The sequence below is a fragment of the Sarcophilus harrisii genome, chromosome 4 (genome assembly GCF_902635505.1).
Source record: "Sarcophilus harrisii chromosome 4, mSarHar1.11, whole genome shotgun sequence".
NCBI classification, from domain to species: Eukaryota; Metazoa; Chordata; class Mammalia; order Dasyuromorphia; family Dasyuridae; genus Sarcophilus; species Sarcophilus harrisii.
The window spans coordinates 289,927,608-289,944,991 of record NC_045429.1 but is presented as its reverse complement, the minus strand read 5'-3'; the positions used below and the strand labels follow the sequence as shown (position 1 = coordinate 289,944,991).

The window sequence follows — 17,384 nt, the reverse complement described above, 5'->3', positions numbered from 1 at the left end:
TTACCACAGGGCCTAACACAGAGTAGGAATTTATTGACTTTTATTTAAGTTTATTAACAATCCTCAGGCATCCTAATTCCTAGGCCTTAGTTCTCCTTACATAGCCCTTGCTGAGACCCATGCATAACTACTCCCTTCCATATTTGCCTTCTTTGAGGTTTCACTGTCTTCTTGTTACCTAAGATATTAGCCCTTGGCCCCACTCTTCCAGTTTCATACCTTAACATTGTTGAAGTTGGGCTCTCCAGCTCGGCAGAGAGCAGACATTGCTGCTTGCAGAACACGCCAGGTGACTGTCTTGGCACTGCTTGTGCAGCCCACAATCATAGAAGAGTGACGTGAATTCTTGGTTTCATACAATTGAATAACCTTGGTCATGGTGAATGGTGTGTTCTGTAGCCCCATCTCCTGAAGTTCATGCTCAATTGTCTCACGAAGCTGAGGAAAAACAGAAAAATGGAATATGTATGAAATCAGAACTATTAATCATGACAGACCCACTGAGACTTGGGCTACCATATTTAGAGTCGTATAGAGGCTATTACCATCAGGAAAGAATTTTTCCTCTAGTTGTTATACTGGTGAGTATGGCAGAAGTGGGGGACTTGGTGGGGTAGTGGGGGGCAGAGCCAGTCATACCCAGGAAGATGTAAGGAGGAAGAATACCTTGCCATAATCAATGACAGGAAGCTCAATGTTGGGGAAAAGGTCCTGAACAATTGCATTAAACAATGGCACATCTACTGAGGTTAGCTTGGCAATGTTCATGTCCCTCATAGAAAGCAGTAACACCTAGAAGAAGAGAGCAAATGGAGCTTAGAAAACAAAAAATTGAGACCTCAATAAATCCTGACAATATAATATAGCTTCTAGGGGAGACAGCAATAATTTTAAGGTTCTCTGACTTTAGGGTGCTTCTATTCTAACAATAAGTCAGTGATTCTAAATCTTCTGGCTTTGAAATCTATGATCCTGAGGCTCTCTCTTTTAAGAATGCAGTTAATGATTATAGGAATATAACAATATTTCTTCCCTTAGACTTTAGGGAAGATATATTAGTGATGCTGAGACTATTGTTCTAATAATTTGTCTGTCGATAATTTCAAGTCTTCTGGCCTTACAAAAATTACTGTCTGTTGGATAACCAAATTCTTGAGACTACTCCTTGGTTCTGCCATTAGGCCATAAAATTGGCATATCTATAACATGAAGAATTAGATAAATGTGTCTCTTTGCTTCTGTTTCTTAGCTAAATTCTCTTGGAATTTAGACTGCTTAAATGGGCATTACAATTGCAATAAACTTTGCCCCTTGACTTGGAGATGGGTTCAAGTCTGCAAATTTTTTTGAGATACCTCATGACACTGGTCTGTGATCCTAACCTTTTGGGATCCCTTTCCAACTTCAATATTGCTATCTAACGGTCAGGGTGATTTCTGTAAAGAGTATGGATTCAGGGAATACCACAGAGATTGAGTAGAAGACAAGTTAAGGTTGTTAGGGCAATAAGAAAGTAGAAGACAAGGGACCAAAGGCCAATGGCAATAGAACATCTCTTAATGGAGAGGGACAAAATAAGTAATACTGCAGTGAGGAAGTCACAGACACTTTTAAGTAATATAAGACTTAAGAACTGTCTGCACGTAGGGCTTACCTCTTCATCAGCCAAATCAGGTTGCAGTCGACGCTTCTTACCAGCAAATCGTAAGAGAGAGGTGAGGGCTCGAAGGCCAAAGTCATAATGGTCCTGCTTGGAAAGCTGCTGTACAGCCAGTGAGTAAAGTGTGTATACTTTCTTAGCCAGTATCTGGGTGGGGAGGCAAGAGAGATAGCCAAAAGATGGGGTGGGGGTGGGGAGACCTAGACCTTTAACAGAAGAGTAACTTATTGGTAGAATACTGAAAGGAAGGGCCAAGCCAGGCCTGTTAAACACTCCTGGTAGCTCTAGAGGATAAGGTTCTCCTCCTTGTTCCAAATGCATATAGTAGACTTATGCCCTCAAACATCATGGGATGGGATGACCACAAAACCCAGTTGTCCTATGGAATGGTGCTGCCATGGAATGAGAGTTGAAGGGGAGGGCACAACCACAAAACTACAAGGTCAAGGAGGGTTAGTAGAGAGATACCTTGCAGTTGCCAAAACCTTCCCCAAATAGAATTATCTCTGCAATAAGAGTGGAATCAGGAACCACCATGGATATAGGGCGGAACATGGACTTCAAGTTGTCAGGAAGCTCTGTCCGACCCGCATAACCTGAAATAGAGTACAGCTTAATCCCAATCTCTTACCCCAATCCTAACAATATAACCACCTAAATTTTATTTCCTTCTCTGGCTTATACCTGATTCTGTTTCCATCTGTCTTTTGTTCTTAGTATGATTTCTGTCCCTTCCATGTTCCTACTTCTTCCTTCACTTCTGTCTGTGATTCCCCCACTTTAATCTTAATCCCAGGCCTTTATTTCATAATCCTAGCCCAATTACCCATTTTTCATCTCTGTCTACAGTCCTAACCTACTTCAACCCCCATTTATCTCTTTTGATCCCTAAATGCTTTCCTAATTTTTTCTTTCCCAGAATCTTTTTCAAGGACTATCCCTAGAGTACACACTTGATGGGCCCTGTGCTTTGAGGGACCTTATACTGCTGCAGTGCCTGAAAGCTAAGTTATGGCTTGGTGGAAGCTGTGATGTTAGTTTATACTAAAAACATGAGAATATATATGTGTGTGCTGCATATACATATGTGTACATACACATACACATGAATGTGAGTATGTGTATATACACATGTATATATTTAATTGTTAACAAACCCTTCATCACAACCAAAGCAAAATGAACCTATTCCCCTTTTCCATCAGATTGCATGTTTTCTCCTCCAAGAATGCCTTTAACATTTCTTTAAACTGACTTCACCTGGATATAAATGCTTGCTTATTTATATGAGGGGTAGAGAAAATGTGCTCAAAGATGGGTGCTTTGTCCAGGTCCTTGAACTTTTTTTTGGGGGGGGGGCAATCCTATCTCCTCTGTATCGCTAAACCTTCTAAGGGAAGCCTGTGCTATTCCTCACCCCCCTCTACCATAATTCATAGTAATGAAGATCCCATAGGACTAAATTGATTTCCCCTCTCACCAGGATTCATAGTAATGAAGATCCCACAGGACCAGACAAGATTGATTTCAAAACCTTCAAAGAGGAATCGAGTGAGACCTGCTGCCAAAGCCGAAAGAATGGAGAGGATCTGCTGAGCCACCACAGAGAGCACCTCTATGTTTATTCGATTAAACTCATCAAAGCATCCCCAAGCTCCTGTCTGTAGGAAGGGATAAGTTATCAAGTGGATTAGGGAGTTTAATAGTCCCCAGAAACAAAGAAAATTTAGTGGAGGAAAAAGAATTAAGCCCAAGAGAATAGATGTCCTATACTAGGAAGAAGAGTCTAAAAAAGAAGAGGGAAAGAGAGAAAAAAAGATATAAAAAAGTAATCAGGGTTGGGACAAAACCTTTCCTGGTTTAAAATATTCCCAAAGCAACACCTCAGTAGATAGGGCTTCTTGAATCCAGGGTCTTTAAGGATAAAATTTCTGAGTGAGAATCTCGACACTGGACAACTCTAATACTGGAAATATATATATATATATATATATATATTCTGGGGTAGTTGACATAACAAAAGAATATCTGAGGGTAAAGGAATATGGCTAAGGGGAATTCTTTAAGGAAAAGAAGGATTGCAAGTCTTCTGAGTAAGGAGTAGGACAGACCACAGAATGTGAGCCTGGGCTGATCTTAGGACCAAACAAAGCAAAACAGTTAAACTAATCATCTTTTATTTAGCCAAGAAGAAAGAGGCTAAATCAGAGAGTAGGATGTTTAAAACCAGTTTTGCCTACATCACAATAGGGGTGCCTTTGGATAGGAGATGTCTGAAGATGGAGTGAAGGAGAAAAGCTACCCAGAAGGTTTCTAGAAGAGGCATGGGAACTCTAACCTGAGCCAGTCCTGAGTACATTCGACCCATGGACTTATAGTCAAGACCTTCTGAACAGTTGACCACGATGACATACATGCCTAAGGCTTTGCCCAGGTCCTTCGTTGTCTCTGTCTTACCAGTGCCAGCTGGACCTTTGGGTGATCCTCCACGGTGCAAGTGAAGGGCAGTTGTCAGAGTCATATAGCACCTGTGGGGCAGGTTTGGGATTGAGATCAAGTCCCTTCTCAGCACTTACAGCCTTGCCCTCCCTGCCCCTGATGGTCTACCTGTCTGTCAGAGGAGTGATGACAAGTCGACCAGAGTTACCTAAGTACTCATAGCCATACTGGAACTGTGTGTTGGTCTGTCGTATTATACAGTCATCAAGATCCTAGAGAAGTAGAAATTAATTTAGAGACGGTTATAAAATGGAGAGGAGGAAGAAATTCAGAAATGGGCATAGGAAAGCGCAGGAGCAGGATTAGACTTGGAAGAAAAGCTAAAGATAGGAATAGAGGAAATGAGGAAGAAGTTATGATGGAAAGATTAGAGATTACAAATTACTACTAAAACCTGGGGCTAATTTAAGAGATTTTTGATAAAGTTAAAAGGTGAATTTAACAAGAATTGGTTTAGAGGACTAGAATATAATTATATTATAAAAGGTCAGTAACAAATTTTGGGATGAGCAAGTTGAAATCACAGTACCTTTTCCCAGTAGAAGCGGAGCTGGCTGAGCCATTCAAAGGCATTGACATCCATAAGACCACTCTTATAGAGTTTCTCTATCACATCACGGGCATGAATCTCTATAGTTACTAATGCTACAATCTTAAGTCGGAGGATCTTGGTCAGGTTTCCCCGGATAGCCTCTGAGTACTTGTTCAGTATTGATACCTACATGCATCAGGCAATGTATTGGAAGGAAAGGAGGCGACTGAGTCTAAGCTGAAACATACTTTCATATCCTCACTTCCATCTAATTCCAACCCTGCTCAGGAGTCCAGGACGAAAAAGTTGGTGTAGTCCAGGCAAAGCCTGAAAATATACCCCATAGAAATCTGAGTAATGTAAATATATATATAGCTGAGGCAATTGGGGTAAAGTGACTTGCCCAGGGTCACACAACTAGGAAGTGTTAAGTGTCTAAGGCCAGATTTAAACTCAGGTCCTCCTGACTTCAGGGCTGGTGCTCTATCCATTGCACCACCTAGCTGCCCCCATACATATAGTCTTAAAAGACAGCCCTTTATGTGCTATTGTCTACTTTAATCTTTGAGCCCTTATTATATATGACACATCACAAAGTAACTATATACTATGACATTCAACTATGTGCATTTATAAAAAGTAATATTGAAAAGTATCACTGTTTACTTCCCTACTGCATCCTAACTAGCTACTTTTTCTATCTTTGTCTATATTTCTAACTCTGATCATGAGCCCAATGGCAATCTCAACACCCAGTTTTTCAATTTACTATCAAACAAAATCCCAAGCCATCCTGAACTTTCAGCAGCATTCTATCTACTAATCTACTACCAAGTTCTAACCCATCTCCCAGCCAAACTCTTTTTTAATACCAGGCCCAATTTATCAGTTCCCCATTCCCCAATTCTGACTCAGTTTCCTACCTGTTTCTTTCTCATGACCTTGAGAACTTTCTTGTCTGAGCGCTCTTTAGCTATCTGCAGGGACTTGGTAACATCAGTTGTCCACTGGATCTGACTGGAAGTTATCCCCATCTGGAAATCATCAGGACGGGAAGGGTCAGAAGCCCTTAACTCCTGTTTTTAGAAAATCTACCTAGCCTACTTTTAAATCTTCTAAATTTTACCTCTATTATGGTCTAGTGAGATTGAACTTATATTTGTATTAATAAATGCGAATTAACTGATTGAACTGACAATCTAAATTCTAATTATGAATTAGCAAGCAAAGCAAAAATAGCAAGCTATTTTTCTTCTTCCCAGGCCTGAATTTTCTCCTATGTGAAAGCTGGACTAGAATGATCCCCAATGATCCTTCCAACTTTAATGTCCTATCAATCAAATAAGTATGTTTGATTGTACATGTGCAAGGGATTGGGGATAAACTACTAATTTTTGATTCTCAATGACTTATTTCTACATAAATCTACATATTCCTAATCTCTTCTCTAAAAGTAAGACATAGCTACCTAAAAGGATTAGTTTGAGGAGAAAACATCTGGGAAGTAGGATGCCTGGGTTTTGAGAAAGTTAACAGTGAATAAGGAGATAAAGCAAGAGACTTGTATACTGAGAGGAGATCAGAAGCCTATTTCCTCATTTGAACTTCCACCCTTTCACGCCTCCATTCCCAGTGAGTTTGGAAGTTAAACCAGATTTACCTGGCCAGGCCAATCCTTCACCCACTTGTCTCTCTTGTTAAGGAACTTTTTGAGGGCAATGCGGCTATTCCGGAGCAATTCCCTAAGAGTGTTTCTCATAGCACGTTCGACGTCACAGAGCCAAGCCTAGACAAAGGAGTGAACAGAAAATGGAGTTCAAGTACATAACGCTCAAGAGGAAATAAGGAAGAGATCTAGAGGACAGTATGCCTAGGTCTTTTTTTTTTTTTTTTTTTTTTTTTTTTTTTATTTAATAGCCTTTTATCTACAGGATATATACATGGGTAACTTTACAGCATTAACAATTGCCAAACCTCTTGTTCCAATTTTTCACCTCTTACCCCCCCACCCCCTCCCCTAGATGGCAGGATGACCAGTAGATGTTAAATATATTAAAATATAAATTAGAGTATGCCTAGGTCTTAAGAAGGGAATAGAAGTTGGGGACAGGAGGAGAGGAGACAGCCATAACCTGAAGACATCTCCATGAACGGAACAGAAAGAGAAAGCAATAAGCCTGGGTCTTTGAAGAAAATGGAGGTTGGGAGCAAAGGATGTTTATGTCTCAAAAAAAGAACCCAGCTATTGGGAAAAAATATAATGCTACTTCCTTTTCCAGAGTTGCTTTACTTCTAAAAATAAATAAATAAATAAATAAATAAATAAACAAGTGAAGGGCAGAGCAGAAAGAAGAATCAGCTTGGTCTCAAAGTCTTTCCTCACTTACCTCAACAGGCCCTTCCAAAAGCACTGTGTGGAGAAAATCAATATATTCTCCATCACCTGAGAACATTCCTACACCTTCCCACTTGCTGCTGACTCCACCCATCTGTGAAAAAGAGAGACCATCATCTACCTTTCCCTTACTTCTAAAGCCACATTATCCTAAAGGGCATCTAAACAGTTGGGAGCTCATTGCTGCCTCATCCCTAAGGCTTTTCTGCTTTTGTTCTTCCCTACTACCATCATCATTTGGCTCCCAGTGCTGACCTTCTGCATTCGTAATGACTTAATGTTGTCAAAGCATTTTTTGAGGTGAGGCTGCACAGCTTCAGGATTTCGGGATTGACCCAATATCTCCAGCAGGTCATCATTGGACAAAAAGTAGAAGCGTGGGAAGACATGGCGCTTGGTTTCTAGGTACATGTCCAAAGATTTCTGTATATTTTCTAAGCTTGTGTTCATCTCCACCAGTTTATCCATGAGGCCTGGGGAGACATCAATGAGTAGCATCTACTTTAGAGATAGTCCCAACCCTTCCCCATTTTAGCAAAGGCTTTCACTATTAGTAGTTTAGGTAGTACCTCTCATAAGTCTTTGTAGATGATGGATGCCACCACAATTGGGAGCTACAGTCTCTACTCCCCACGATACCATTTCCCACCCCTGCCCACTCTGCCCTAATTTCTTCAGGGCTACATTAATCCTTGGAATAATTCTCATTTAGCTGGACACCTTGGATCATCCCAAGGCCTGGTGAGAATCAAGTGATTCTGTCCTTCCCTAGGCTTGCAACAGGGAATCTGTACCCTTCAACCTTCTCCAACTTCGTTCCCACACATCAGTGATAAAAAAAAAAAAAGGACCGCAATGTTCATCATTCCTTAAAGGTCCTCAAAATTATAGTAAATGAGCTACTGAAATAGCAGGGTTAGTGTTAAAATGTCCCCCTCAAATTGTTTGTTTCATTTCCTTTGTCATCATTCTCTAAAAAAGATGAGGGTAGGTGTGAGCTGAAATAAACTAACCCTGGGATTAAATTCTGAGATGTCTTGAGAAGCAAGAATGTTTAGTCAGCTAGAGCCTTTAAGAGATTATTTGAATTGCTAAATATTATAGAGAGATAGCTGAAGAATTTCATACATTTCAACAAAAGAAGTATTTTATATCATAAGCTTAAAAATACTAAAGACATTTTAGTTATGTTCAACTCTTTGTGCCCCATTTGGGGTTTTCTTGACAAAGATGCTAGAGTAGATAGCTACTTCCTTCTCCATTTCATAGATAAGGAAACTGAAGCAAATAAGGGTTTTTTGGTTCCCCTACCCCCCTCAGGATTACACAGCTAGTAAGTGTCTGAAGCAGTATTGCCAGTATTGAAGTACATAATTTTTGTCAATTGTCTTGTATAAACATGCACGTACATTTATCCATGTGAATAGAAAGCATTTTAAGTTTCTTTGCTGATATTTATATTCTTTAGTCACTAGATGCTCTGAGAAACTTCTAGACTGCTTTTTATTCTAACCCTAAAAAATGAAACCTATTTAGATTTCAAGGAAGCTGGGATCAATTTAGTAATTTAGTGATCTCTGGGCAGATAGGGAAGATTGATGCCTCATAAATTGCACTGTATAGATAGCCACTATTCCATTTTTAAATGGAGCATATCCAATTTGAGGACTGTAAACTACTGGTCTTTTGGAAGCAAAAGGCGTATAGAGTACCTGGATGGTGGGTGCTACGGAGGGCATTGTTGTCTTTGGTCATCCGGTCCATGATTATTTTCCAATTTTGGTTAATTTGGTCAAAAGCAGCTGATTCCTGGGGCAGTTGCTTACGGATGTCTTCTCCTAGAAAAATGTTCTAGGAAAACAGGAATAAAATAGTCATATTCCCATCCCCATTGCTTCTTAAATCTCTGTTCAGGTTTGAAAGGGAGGGAATGGAAGAAAGTTGGGAGAGTGAAGATTCATTTCTGTAAGGGATGGAGCTTGGTGTGGGGAGGAGAATGGAAATGAGAATAAAGAGGAGAATCGGGTAGGGGACCAGGAGTAAATGTCAGTGTTTACAAATGGTTTGGGATTAGGAGTGGGAACTGATACCTAAATTCCAAGAGAAGAAAAAAGGGGAAGAAAGAGAAATGGGGATGAATGCTTTATTTCTGACCTCTAGGTATAGCCACTGGCGCTGGACAGTGAGCACCATTTCAATGACCTCTAGGATGAGGGAAAGGCAACGTTCCCAGAGATCCACTTCTTTTTCAAATGCTTTGACAAAACGTGATGCTTTCATAGTGGACAGGGCCACCTGGTTATCCTCCAATGCCTGGAATACATCTTCTGTTCCTCTGGGATAGAAAAAGACATATATGCTCCTTTTCTATTTGTCACACCTTGGTTCCAAAATATCCAAACCTGATCCCTGGTTGCTAGCTTTCAATATGTTCTTGTAGGGCCCTACTTTACTCCCTGGCTTCTTGTACCATCCTACCTGAGCCTATGGTGGCCCTTGTCTTTGTAGGGCACTATGTCCAGTTGAGTCACATCCCAGGTCTTGGCAATATTTTGTAATGCCTACATGGAGAAAATGGAAGACTTTAAAACTTAGTCCCCAAGTTGCTAAAAAGAGCAATGACTGAGAGGACAAAACAAGGAGTAAGAAACCAGATGCCTGCATTTCTAGGAGGGGAAGAAAACAGAATAGCTAGGGTGGTGGTAATAGGGAGAAGTGAAGGGGGGAGGAGTTGTTAAATATTCAGGTTCCATACCACTTCTATAGCCAATTCTTTGGTAGCTGAAGCAGAGATTTCCCCAATCTTTTCCACGTGTTGATCCATCCCAAGCTCCACAATCTGTTCCAGGGTGAAGCTATCTGATTCTTGGTCAAACACTCTCTGCACTTCATCCTTCACCTGGTCCCAGTGCCTATAGGCACAGGTAGGGAGTTCTGAGAAAAGAACTTAGGGCCACAAACAACAAAGCATTCCCCTGGGAAGTTTTTAGGATTGCTCACAGTTCCACCTTCCCAAGAGATAAAAGATTTTTTAAAATTCCACAAACATTGATTCAATGAGGAATATATATACTGTAAATTTCTGTGAAAGAGAAGAGCTGAGGAAGGTATAATTAATTCCCTCAAGGAATTTCCAATCTGGTAGAGGGATTGAGAGAGAGGAAAACTAAATAACTATAGGAAGTTATAGGAAGGAACAAGGAAGAGGAATTTCAGGAAAAGTTTCAGAGAAGAGGCAACATTAAATCTGGACCCTGAAAGCCAAAGGGACCAATGGGCCAAAGGTAGGGATGAAGGGTGTTCCAAATAGAGGGAATAAAAATATTTGGAATCAAGAGAGTAGCAAAGCACAATTGAGAAGTGATGAATAGATAACTATTTGGCTGAACAGCAGGAGTTGTGTAGGGAAGTAGTAAGAAATACAGCAGGAGAAGCAGGCTGGGGACAGACAACTGAAGATTATGGATGCCAGGCCAAGGAGTCTAGGCTTTATTTAGCAGATAAAAGGGAATCACTAAATATTGTTGAGCAAGGGAGTGACATAATTTACATATTCGTGGAATAGTGGAAAGAACCTCTAAATTAGTTTTCAGAAAACCTAGTTTTAAGTCCAATTCTTCTTAATGGTTGAGTGATCTTAGATAAGTCATTTAACTTGTCCTAAGCCTCAATGTTCTCATCTGTAAAATGGGAATGTCAATATAGCCTACTTATTTCAAAGAACTGTTATGGAGATAAAATGAGATGTTTGTGAAAGTGCTTTAAATACTACAAAAGTTGCATACAAATACAAAGTATTTTTATTCAATCAAAAATTTAAAAATTTAGTAAGCACTCACTAGTCAATAGTGATCAATCAGTCAATAGTCATTTTTTAAATTTGCTAAATAATGGGGATACAAAGAGGCAAAACACAGTGTCTGCCCTTGAGGAGTTCATAATCTAATAAAGAAGAAAACATGCATAACAACCAAGTACAAAAAAGAGCTATGTATAGTTTAAAAGGGAAATAATCAATAGAGGGAAGGCACTAGATACAAGGCATTGTGTTTTAAATACTGAGGATACAAACCCAATCTCTACCAACAGGAATAAACAAAAGTAATTGGACAATTATGAACAAAAAGTAATTGGAGGAGGGAGAAAATTTTAATAACTATGAAGATCAGGGAAGGTGTTCTGGATGAGGAAGAGATGAGACTGGAGCATGTTCCAACTATAGGGGATGATGGTCTGTCCAAAAGCAGGAAGTTGGAAGATGGAAAATACCAAATTCTGGGAACAATGGGTTGATCAAAGGCACTAAAACCATATAATTAATGGCAAGTAATGTGAAATAATGTTGGAAAGGTAGGTTGCAGCCTGATTACAGAGGGCTTAAATACCATAAAGAATATACAATATTTCGTTCTAGGGGTGATGAGGAGTCCCTTAAAGTTTTCAAGCAGAGAAGGGATGTGGAAGCTCATTCTGGCAACTGCATGGAAGATGAACTAGAGGAACTAAAAACAGGGAGAGAGATTAAGTGGCTATTGGAACAGACTTGGCAAGAGATAATAAAGGCTTGTATAAGAGTAAAAGCCATGAAAATTAGAAGGGGACTGATGTAAGAGGTGCTATGGACATGCCATAAACAAGACTTGGTGGCTAACTGGATGGAGATGAAGAAGAGGGAAAAGTCAAAGGTGGAAACCTGGGAAGATAGTGGTCCTCTCAATAGAAATTGAAAAGTTTGGAGGAAAAGTGGATTTAGTGGGGAAGATAAGTAATGTTATTTTGGACATGTTTCATTTGAGATGCCATCAGGACATTCAAGTAAAAATTTCTAGGAAGCAGTTAGTAATGCATAACTAGAGTTCAGGGAAAAGATTATCATTTAAGAGAGAAATTTGGGAGTTACCTACTTGATAATTAAGCCCATGGGAACAAATGGTAAAGTGATCTTTAGGAAAATTAATTTGGTATAGCAAACAAAACAGACTATGAGGGGAAGAAATAGAAGCAGAGAGTTCAATTAGGAGGCTATTATTTAATTTAAAGTTATAATATAATAATAATGACATACTCCATACCAGAGGTATGCCTACAACACTACTAAATGGCCCTGAACAAGATTACTTTTTTCATGAAACCTTTCCTAGTTCAAAGAAAAAACCTTTTCCTTCAGACTTCACTTTGTTATGTAGCTTAGGTTCAATACTGAGGACTCCACAAAAGTAACCATATTCTAATGCTCCAAATCCATGTTTCCAACCCAAATACAGTTTCCTCTAGTAACATCAGAATTTATTTTGTATTTAGGAAAAGAAAAGAAAGGAGAGGAGAGGACAGGAGAGGAGAGGAGAGGAGAGGAGAGGAAAGGAGAGGAGAGGAGAGGAGAGGAGAGGAGAGGAGAGGAGAGGAGAGGAGAGGAGAGGAGAGGAGACGAGAGGAAAGGAGACGAGAGGAGAGGAGAGGAGAGGAAAGAAAAGGGTCCTCAACTGTCTATGGAAGCACTCAAGGTAACAAGACATGAAATATAGGACAGGCTTTATTTAGCCCAATGGCAAATTCAAAAGATTAATTTTGTTGTTATCCAATTGTTTCAGTTGTGTCTGTGTCTTCATGATTCCATTTGGGGTTTTCTTGGCAAAGATTATGCAAAATGATTTGCTATTTCCTTCTCCAGCTTATTTTACAGATGAGAAAACTAAGGCAAGTAGGATGAAATGACTTGCCCAGTGTCACACATCTAATCACACACCATGTATCTGAGATCAGATTTGAACTCAGAAGATGAGTCTTCCTGATTCCAGTCCCAGTGCTCTCTAGCACCTGTATATAGCTTGTTTTGCATATATGTTTGCACGTAGGTTCACTGGAATCAGACAACTGTGCAGAGAAGAGAGAAATTAAGAAGGATCATAAAGGTTACTATTTCCCTTCATATTTTTCCAAACAAAGTTATTTCAATAAGAAAGGGTTAGGAAAAAAGAAAGTATGAAAGAAAAGAAGAAAAAAGGGAAAAGGAAAAAATGGAAAAGACAAGAATATCAAATGTTTCAGAAGTCAAAAGAATGAAGACTTGAGAAATAGACATTAGAGGGTTGATTAGGAGGTTATAAGTGATCTTTGAGAAAGATCTTTTGTAATGTGGGGAGGCAAAAGCCAGGCTAAAAAGGTGAGGGGAGGATGATACAAAAATGAAGACATCTGTGAACGACTCTTTAAAAAGTCTGACTATAAAAGAAAGTCTGGAAGAAATTGCCCCATTTTCTGATTCCTGTGGTGATCCTATGGGTCAAGGAAAATGGTTCACAAGGGGAGCATAGCAGGACAAACCTTGAGATATGACAAATCTTGCATTAGCAATCTTTTCTGGGGAGGAGAGGTACAAGATCCTCACAAGAGTAATAAAAGGATGATATCCATTTTTTGTACTTTCTTTCTCCTCTTTTTTCCATCTCTTTTATCTTTCTAATTCAGATCTCCAGAAGCAAAATGGTTGGAAGTGCAAGGGGTTTAGAGACAAATTCAGAACATGGAGAACCAACTGGGAACTGAAGAAAAAAAATGCTTCACTATCAGCAATGTCAGTTAGAATCAGCTGCAGTGCCTGAGGATCTATTGTGAATTCTGTAGAGAAAGTTTATATTGTCTTTTGTATCTTAATTACAAGTTATTAAAGTTCAATGGTCATATTCTCCGACGTATCTGAACCTATGGATGCTGAAAGAAATACTTCAAAGGAGAGGGTGAGGCACAGAAATAAGTTATAATTACAAATAGTTAACATTACATTTTCCTATCTAACTAAATTGGAACACAGGGTCCAAGAAAAAATTTTGCATGCAGCACAAAGAAATCCATTGAACTCATTCTTTCTGTCAGTGTCTGACATCTATTTAGTGATAAGGCATGGAGACCTAGAAGAATAATCTGCTTGAGTATCCCCTAATACTCCAAGTGAATACCATATCACATTATATTTAACTCATCAGCGGCCTTCTGGACATTCCATAAAGGAGACACTCTAATGTCTCAGCTCTGGGTACCATCCAGTACTGTCTGCATATTCTCCCTGCTTTGTTTTAACTAATGATTTCCTTGTCTTCCCAACTAAAATCTCACTTTCTACAGAAAACCTTGCCTAACCCTTCTTAATTCCAATGCCTTCTCTGCTAGTTATTTCCTATTTGTCCTATGTATATAGCATGTTTTGAAAATTATCTCCCCCATTAGGCTGAAAGCTCCTTAAGGCCATCTCCAGAGTCTTGCACAGTATCTGGCACAAAGGAGGCACTTAATAAATATTGACTGATTGACATTCCATTTTAGGGAAGGGTGATAGAGAAAAAAAGGACAGTAACTAAAATAGTAAAGAAAAAAGGATGAGTAAACTAAATGAAGGTGTTTTTTTTTTTCTAATATGGGGACACTTGAACATATTTTTAGGCAGAAAAAAGGAGAGAGGAGAGAGGAAGAACTATTAAGAGAGAAAAAAATAAGTCCCAGAGAAGATAGGAAGGACTAGGATCAAGGGCATGGGTAGAAGAGTTAATTTCCAAGTCTCCCTACCAGCAATGTTACCTTTCTCTGAGAGCTGGGTTACGCAGGTCTGAAATGAGGGGCATTGTTCTCTTGAACTGCTCAATTTTTGACCGAGTTGTCTCAATGATTTCCCAGTTTCGGTCCTGAGACGAAACAAAGTTAATCAAATTCTTGAGAGAGAGGACCCAAGTTCTCTCTTTTTTTACTCATATTCTCATCTTACATCCCTTACAAAAGACAATCCTGCCTTTTCTCCATCACCCTCACACTCCCCTCTACAAACCTTATATTCCTTGCCCAGCCTAGTGAGGCGGCGATACAGCCCATGAGCCATGCTTTCCATGGCTTCTGCCTGCAGTGTCAGGAATCGGCCAGTCTTCCACTGGTTCCAGTTCTCTTCCCAATCCCGTGTGATCTCCCAGACCTGCTGCAGGGCATCAAGCTCCTATTTGGCCAAAGAGAAAGAGAAACTTAAGAAGTGCAGCTTTTTCCCTTGGTCCTTTTTTGATCTTCAACTTGCTTCCTTTGTTCCTCTCCAAGTAAAAATACATCTCCATTTCTCTTTTTCTTTTCCTCTGCTCTTTTACAAACTCCTCCAAATTCTTCTTTTAATACCAGCTTTTCAAAATGAATTTTGTTCTTATTTCCACATTTCTCCTACTTTATGTCCAATGGTCTAAGATAGTATCTTACCTTTTCCAGATTCTGTAGGTCCTTGGATGCAGGTTGTTCAATCTTGAAGATGCCCAAGTTGGAATGGAGAGCACTTTCTTCAGCTCTCATGGAAGCCAACATTGCCCGCACAGCTGCAATTTGGTCCAAGGCTGCTGAAAAGCCCACACTGCTAGTGAAGGGACCTGTGAGGAAGGGAAAGAGGTTACTAGGTTCAAGGATATGCAAGCTTCCTCATCCAAACCAGGCTCTCCTGAAAGCAGAGGGGCTGCTCCTGAGAGGGAAGGAATGTGATATCTGTTACAGTAAAGATGATGATTAGAAAACAGGAAGAATCACCAGTGGAAGTTGTATAAGACAGAAATACAATATTTAGGCATGGGAGAATGTGTGTAAGAAAGACTATAAGCTTTTCTCTTTTCTTTAAAAATTTTCCTTATTTGGGACTTGACTTTTATACTGCATTCCCAAAAGAGACTCAAACTTAAGCACCTCCGTCTCCATCTACAATTCCCCAGTTCTTGCTTCATAACTCTTGATTCCTCTTCTAGGGTTCAAGTGTCCAATTTCTCAGTTTGATCTTTCTCTGTTTCTCCCAGGATTTGAACCAAAAATCTCAGGGTGGAAGAAAGGGAACAGGCTAAAATTGTGGATCCTCGGGATCCTAAGGTACCTTTGCTATCGAAGTCTTCCAGAAGATTATGGGCTTTCTTCTTGAAGTCATCTGCTGAGTGAATGAGACCTGTCTTGAACTTCTCCTTATGCCTTTTCAACATTTGGTCACTATCCACCAAGATTTGTTGGAAGGAAACCCATTCGCCATTCAAGCTGTCCAGCATTTCTAGCACCTGTGGACAATACAAATGCAGGGATGCCTCAACATCAATAATTCTGTTTTATTTTGTTTTACCAACTCACTCAATGCTCTTATCTGCTCTTCTCATTTTAAAGACTCAAAGAATCTGAGAGTTGAAAGAGACTATCTTACTCTTTATATAGAAAGGCTCCTGGAAGAGGGAACCCACTATTTGAGAGCAGCCTGTTCTACTTTTGGAACGCTCTAGCTGTTAGGAAGTTTTTCTTTACATCAAGACTAAATTTTGTCTCTTTGTAATCTCATTGTTCTGTCTCCAAGACCGAGAACAGTCCAATTATTCTTCAGTATGGCTACCTCAAAATACTTCAGAAGAGTCCCTTGCCCCTCTCCAAGTCATCTTCTCAAAGCTAATCATCTCCAGTTCTTTAGGTCAAGCTTCATATGACATGTACTGTCACTGATATCATGGGAAACTGGACCCCTCTTAACCAGAGTCAGCAAGAGACTGAGATCTACATGTATGAGTGTAATAGAAAATTGTACAATGAATAAGTCCGGTCCTTATAAGCATATGCATGGAACTCAGCTGATGCAACTGCCATGTGGCCTTTGGAACATGTATTCAGTAGCTAGATTGAGTTTGCAAACCACATAATTAAGTAATCCCTTTGACTGGTTTGGCTAGCAAAAGAGTTGGGGTCTGCAAGGAGTCTTCAGGTAACTTCTTCCTATATATTTATGTTCCAAGAGAAGAAAGACTTGGGTCCTCCCCATCCAAGGACAAGATATAGTGAGTATTCTAGCTTAATTCTTCAGAGGAAGACCAGTAACATCTGAATGTTTCTAGAAGTGCCCCAATGATCTCTTCTCTAATGCTTTTAGCTCAAATCCCTATCCTGGTAAGGTTCTACCCCAGTGCTAGCTACCAGTGACTCCCAGTTCTGTTTAACCGATTAACACCAATAAGCTTTTTAAAAATTTGTTTTGCTTTTTTTGCTAAGGCTATTGGGGTTAAGTGACTTGTCCAGGGTCACACAGACAGGAAATGTTAAGTGTCTGAGTTCATTTTTGAACTCAAGTTCTCCTGACTTCAGTGCTGGAGCTCTATCCACTGCACAACCTAGCTGACCAATAAGCTTTCTTTAAAAAAAAAAAAAAAAAAAAAAAAGATTTACTTCAAAGAGACAGTGAAGACATGTAAACTGACTCCTAACCAAGCTGGGTCAGGGAGGGTCAGCTTTATGCTTCTTGTCGCCTGTGAAATGTCGTTCGTTAGAGA

The 17,384-nt window shown here is 39.7% G+C and overlaps 1 protein-coding gene across 1 annotated transcript in view; it reads right to left on the bottom strand.

Moving 5' to 3' along the window:
* DNAH2 (dynein axonemal heavy chain 2) overlaps window positions 1–17,384 on the bottom strand; it is a 104,193-nt gene that overhangs the window by 35,603 nt on the left and 51,206 nt on the right. The window contains exons 21-40 of the mRNA XM_031968634.1: window positions 15,962–16,136; window positions 15,310–15,473; window positions 14,900–15,061; window positions 14,656–14,759; window positions 9,842–9,998; window positions 9,565–9,647; window positions 9,241–9,421; window positions 8,799–8,937; window positions 7,342–7,559; window positions 7,079–7,180; window positions 6,352–6,477; window positions 5,615–5,725; window positions 4,689–4,877; window positions 4,268–4,371; window positions 3,999–4,188; window positions 3,141–3,321; window positions 2,129–2,256; window positions 1,655–1,807; window positions 667–792; window positions 220–438 (exon numbers count right to left, since the gene is read on the bottom strand). Coding sequence (XP_031824494.1) covers window positions 220–438; window positions 667–792; window positions 1,655–1,807; window positions 2,129–2,256; window positions 3,141–3,321; window positions 3,999–4,188; window positions 4,268–4,371; window positions 4,689–4,877; window positions 5,615–5,725; window positions 6,352–6,477; window positions 7,079–7,180; window positions 7,342–7,559; window positions 8,799–8,937; window positions 9,241–9,421; window positions 9,565–9,647; window positions 9,842–9,998; window positions 14,656–14,759; window positions 14,900–15,061; window positions 15,310–15,473; window positions 15,962–16,136 — 3,012 coding nt within the window. The remainder of the gene's footprint in view (window positions 1–219; window positions 439–666; window positions 793–1,654; window positions 1,808–2,128; window positions 2,257–3,140; window positions 3,322–3,998; window positions 4,189–4,267; window positions 4,372–4,688; window positions 4,878–5,614; window positions 5,726–6,351; window positions 6,478–7,078; window positions 7,181–7,341; window positions 7,560–8,798; window positions 8,938–9,240; window positions 9,422–9,564; window positions 9,648–9,841; window positions 9,999–14,655; window positions 14,760–14,899; window positions 15,062–15,309; window positions 15,474–15,961; window positions 16,137–17,384) is intronic.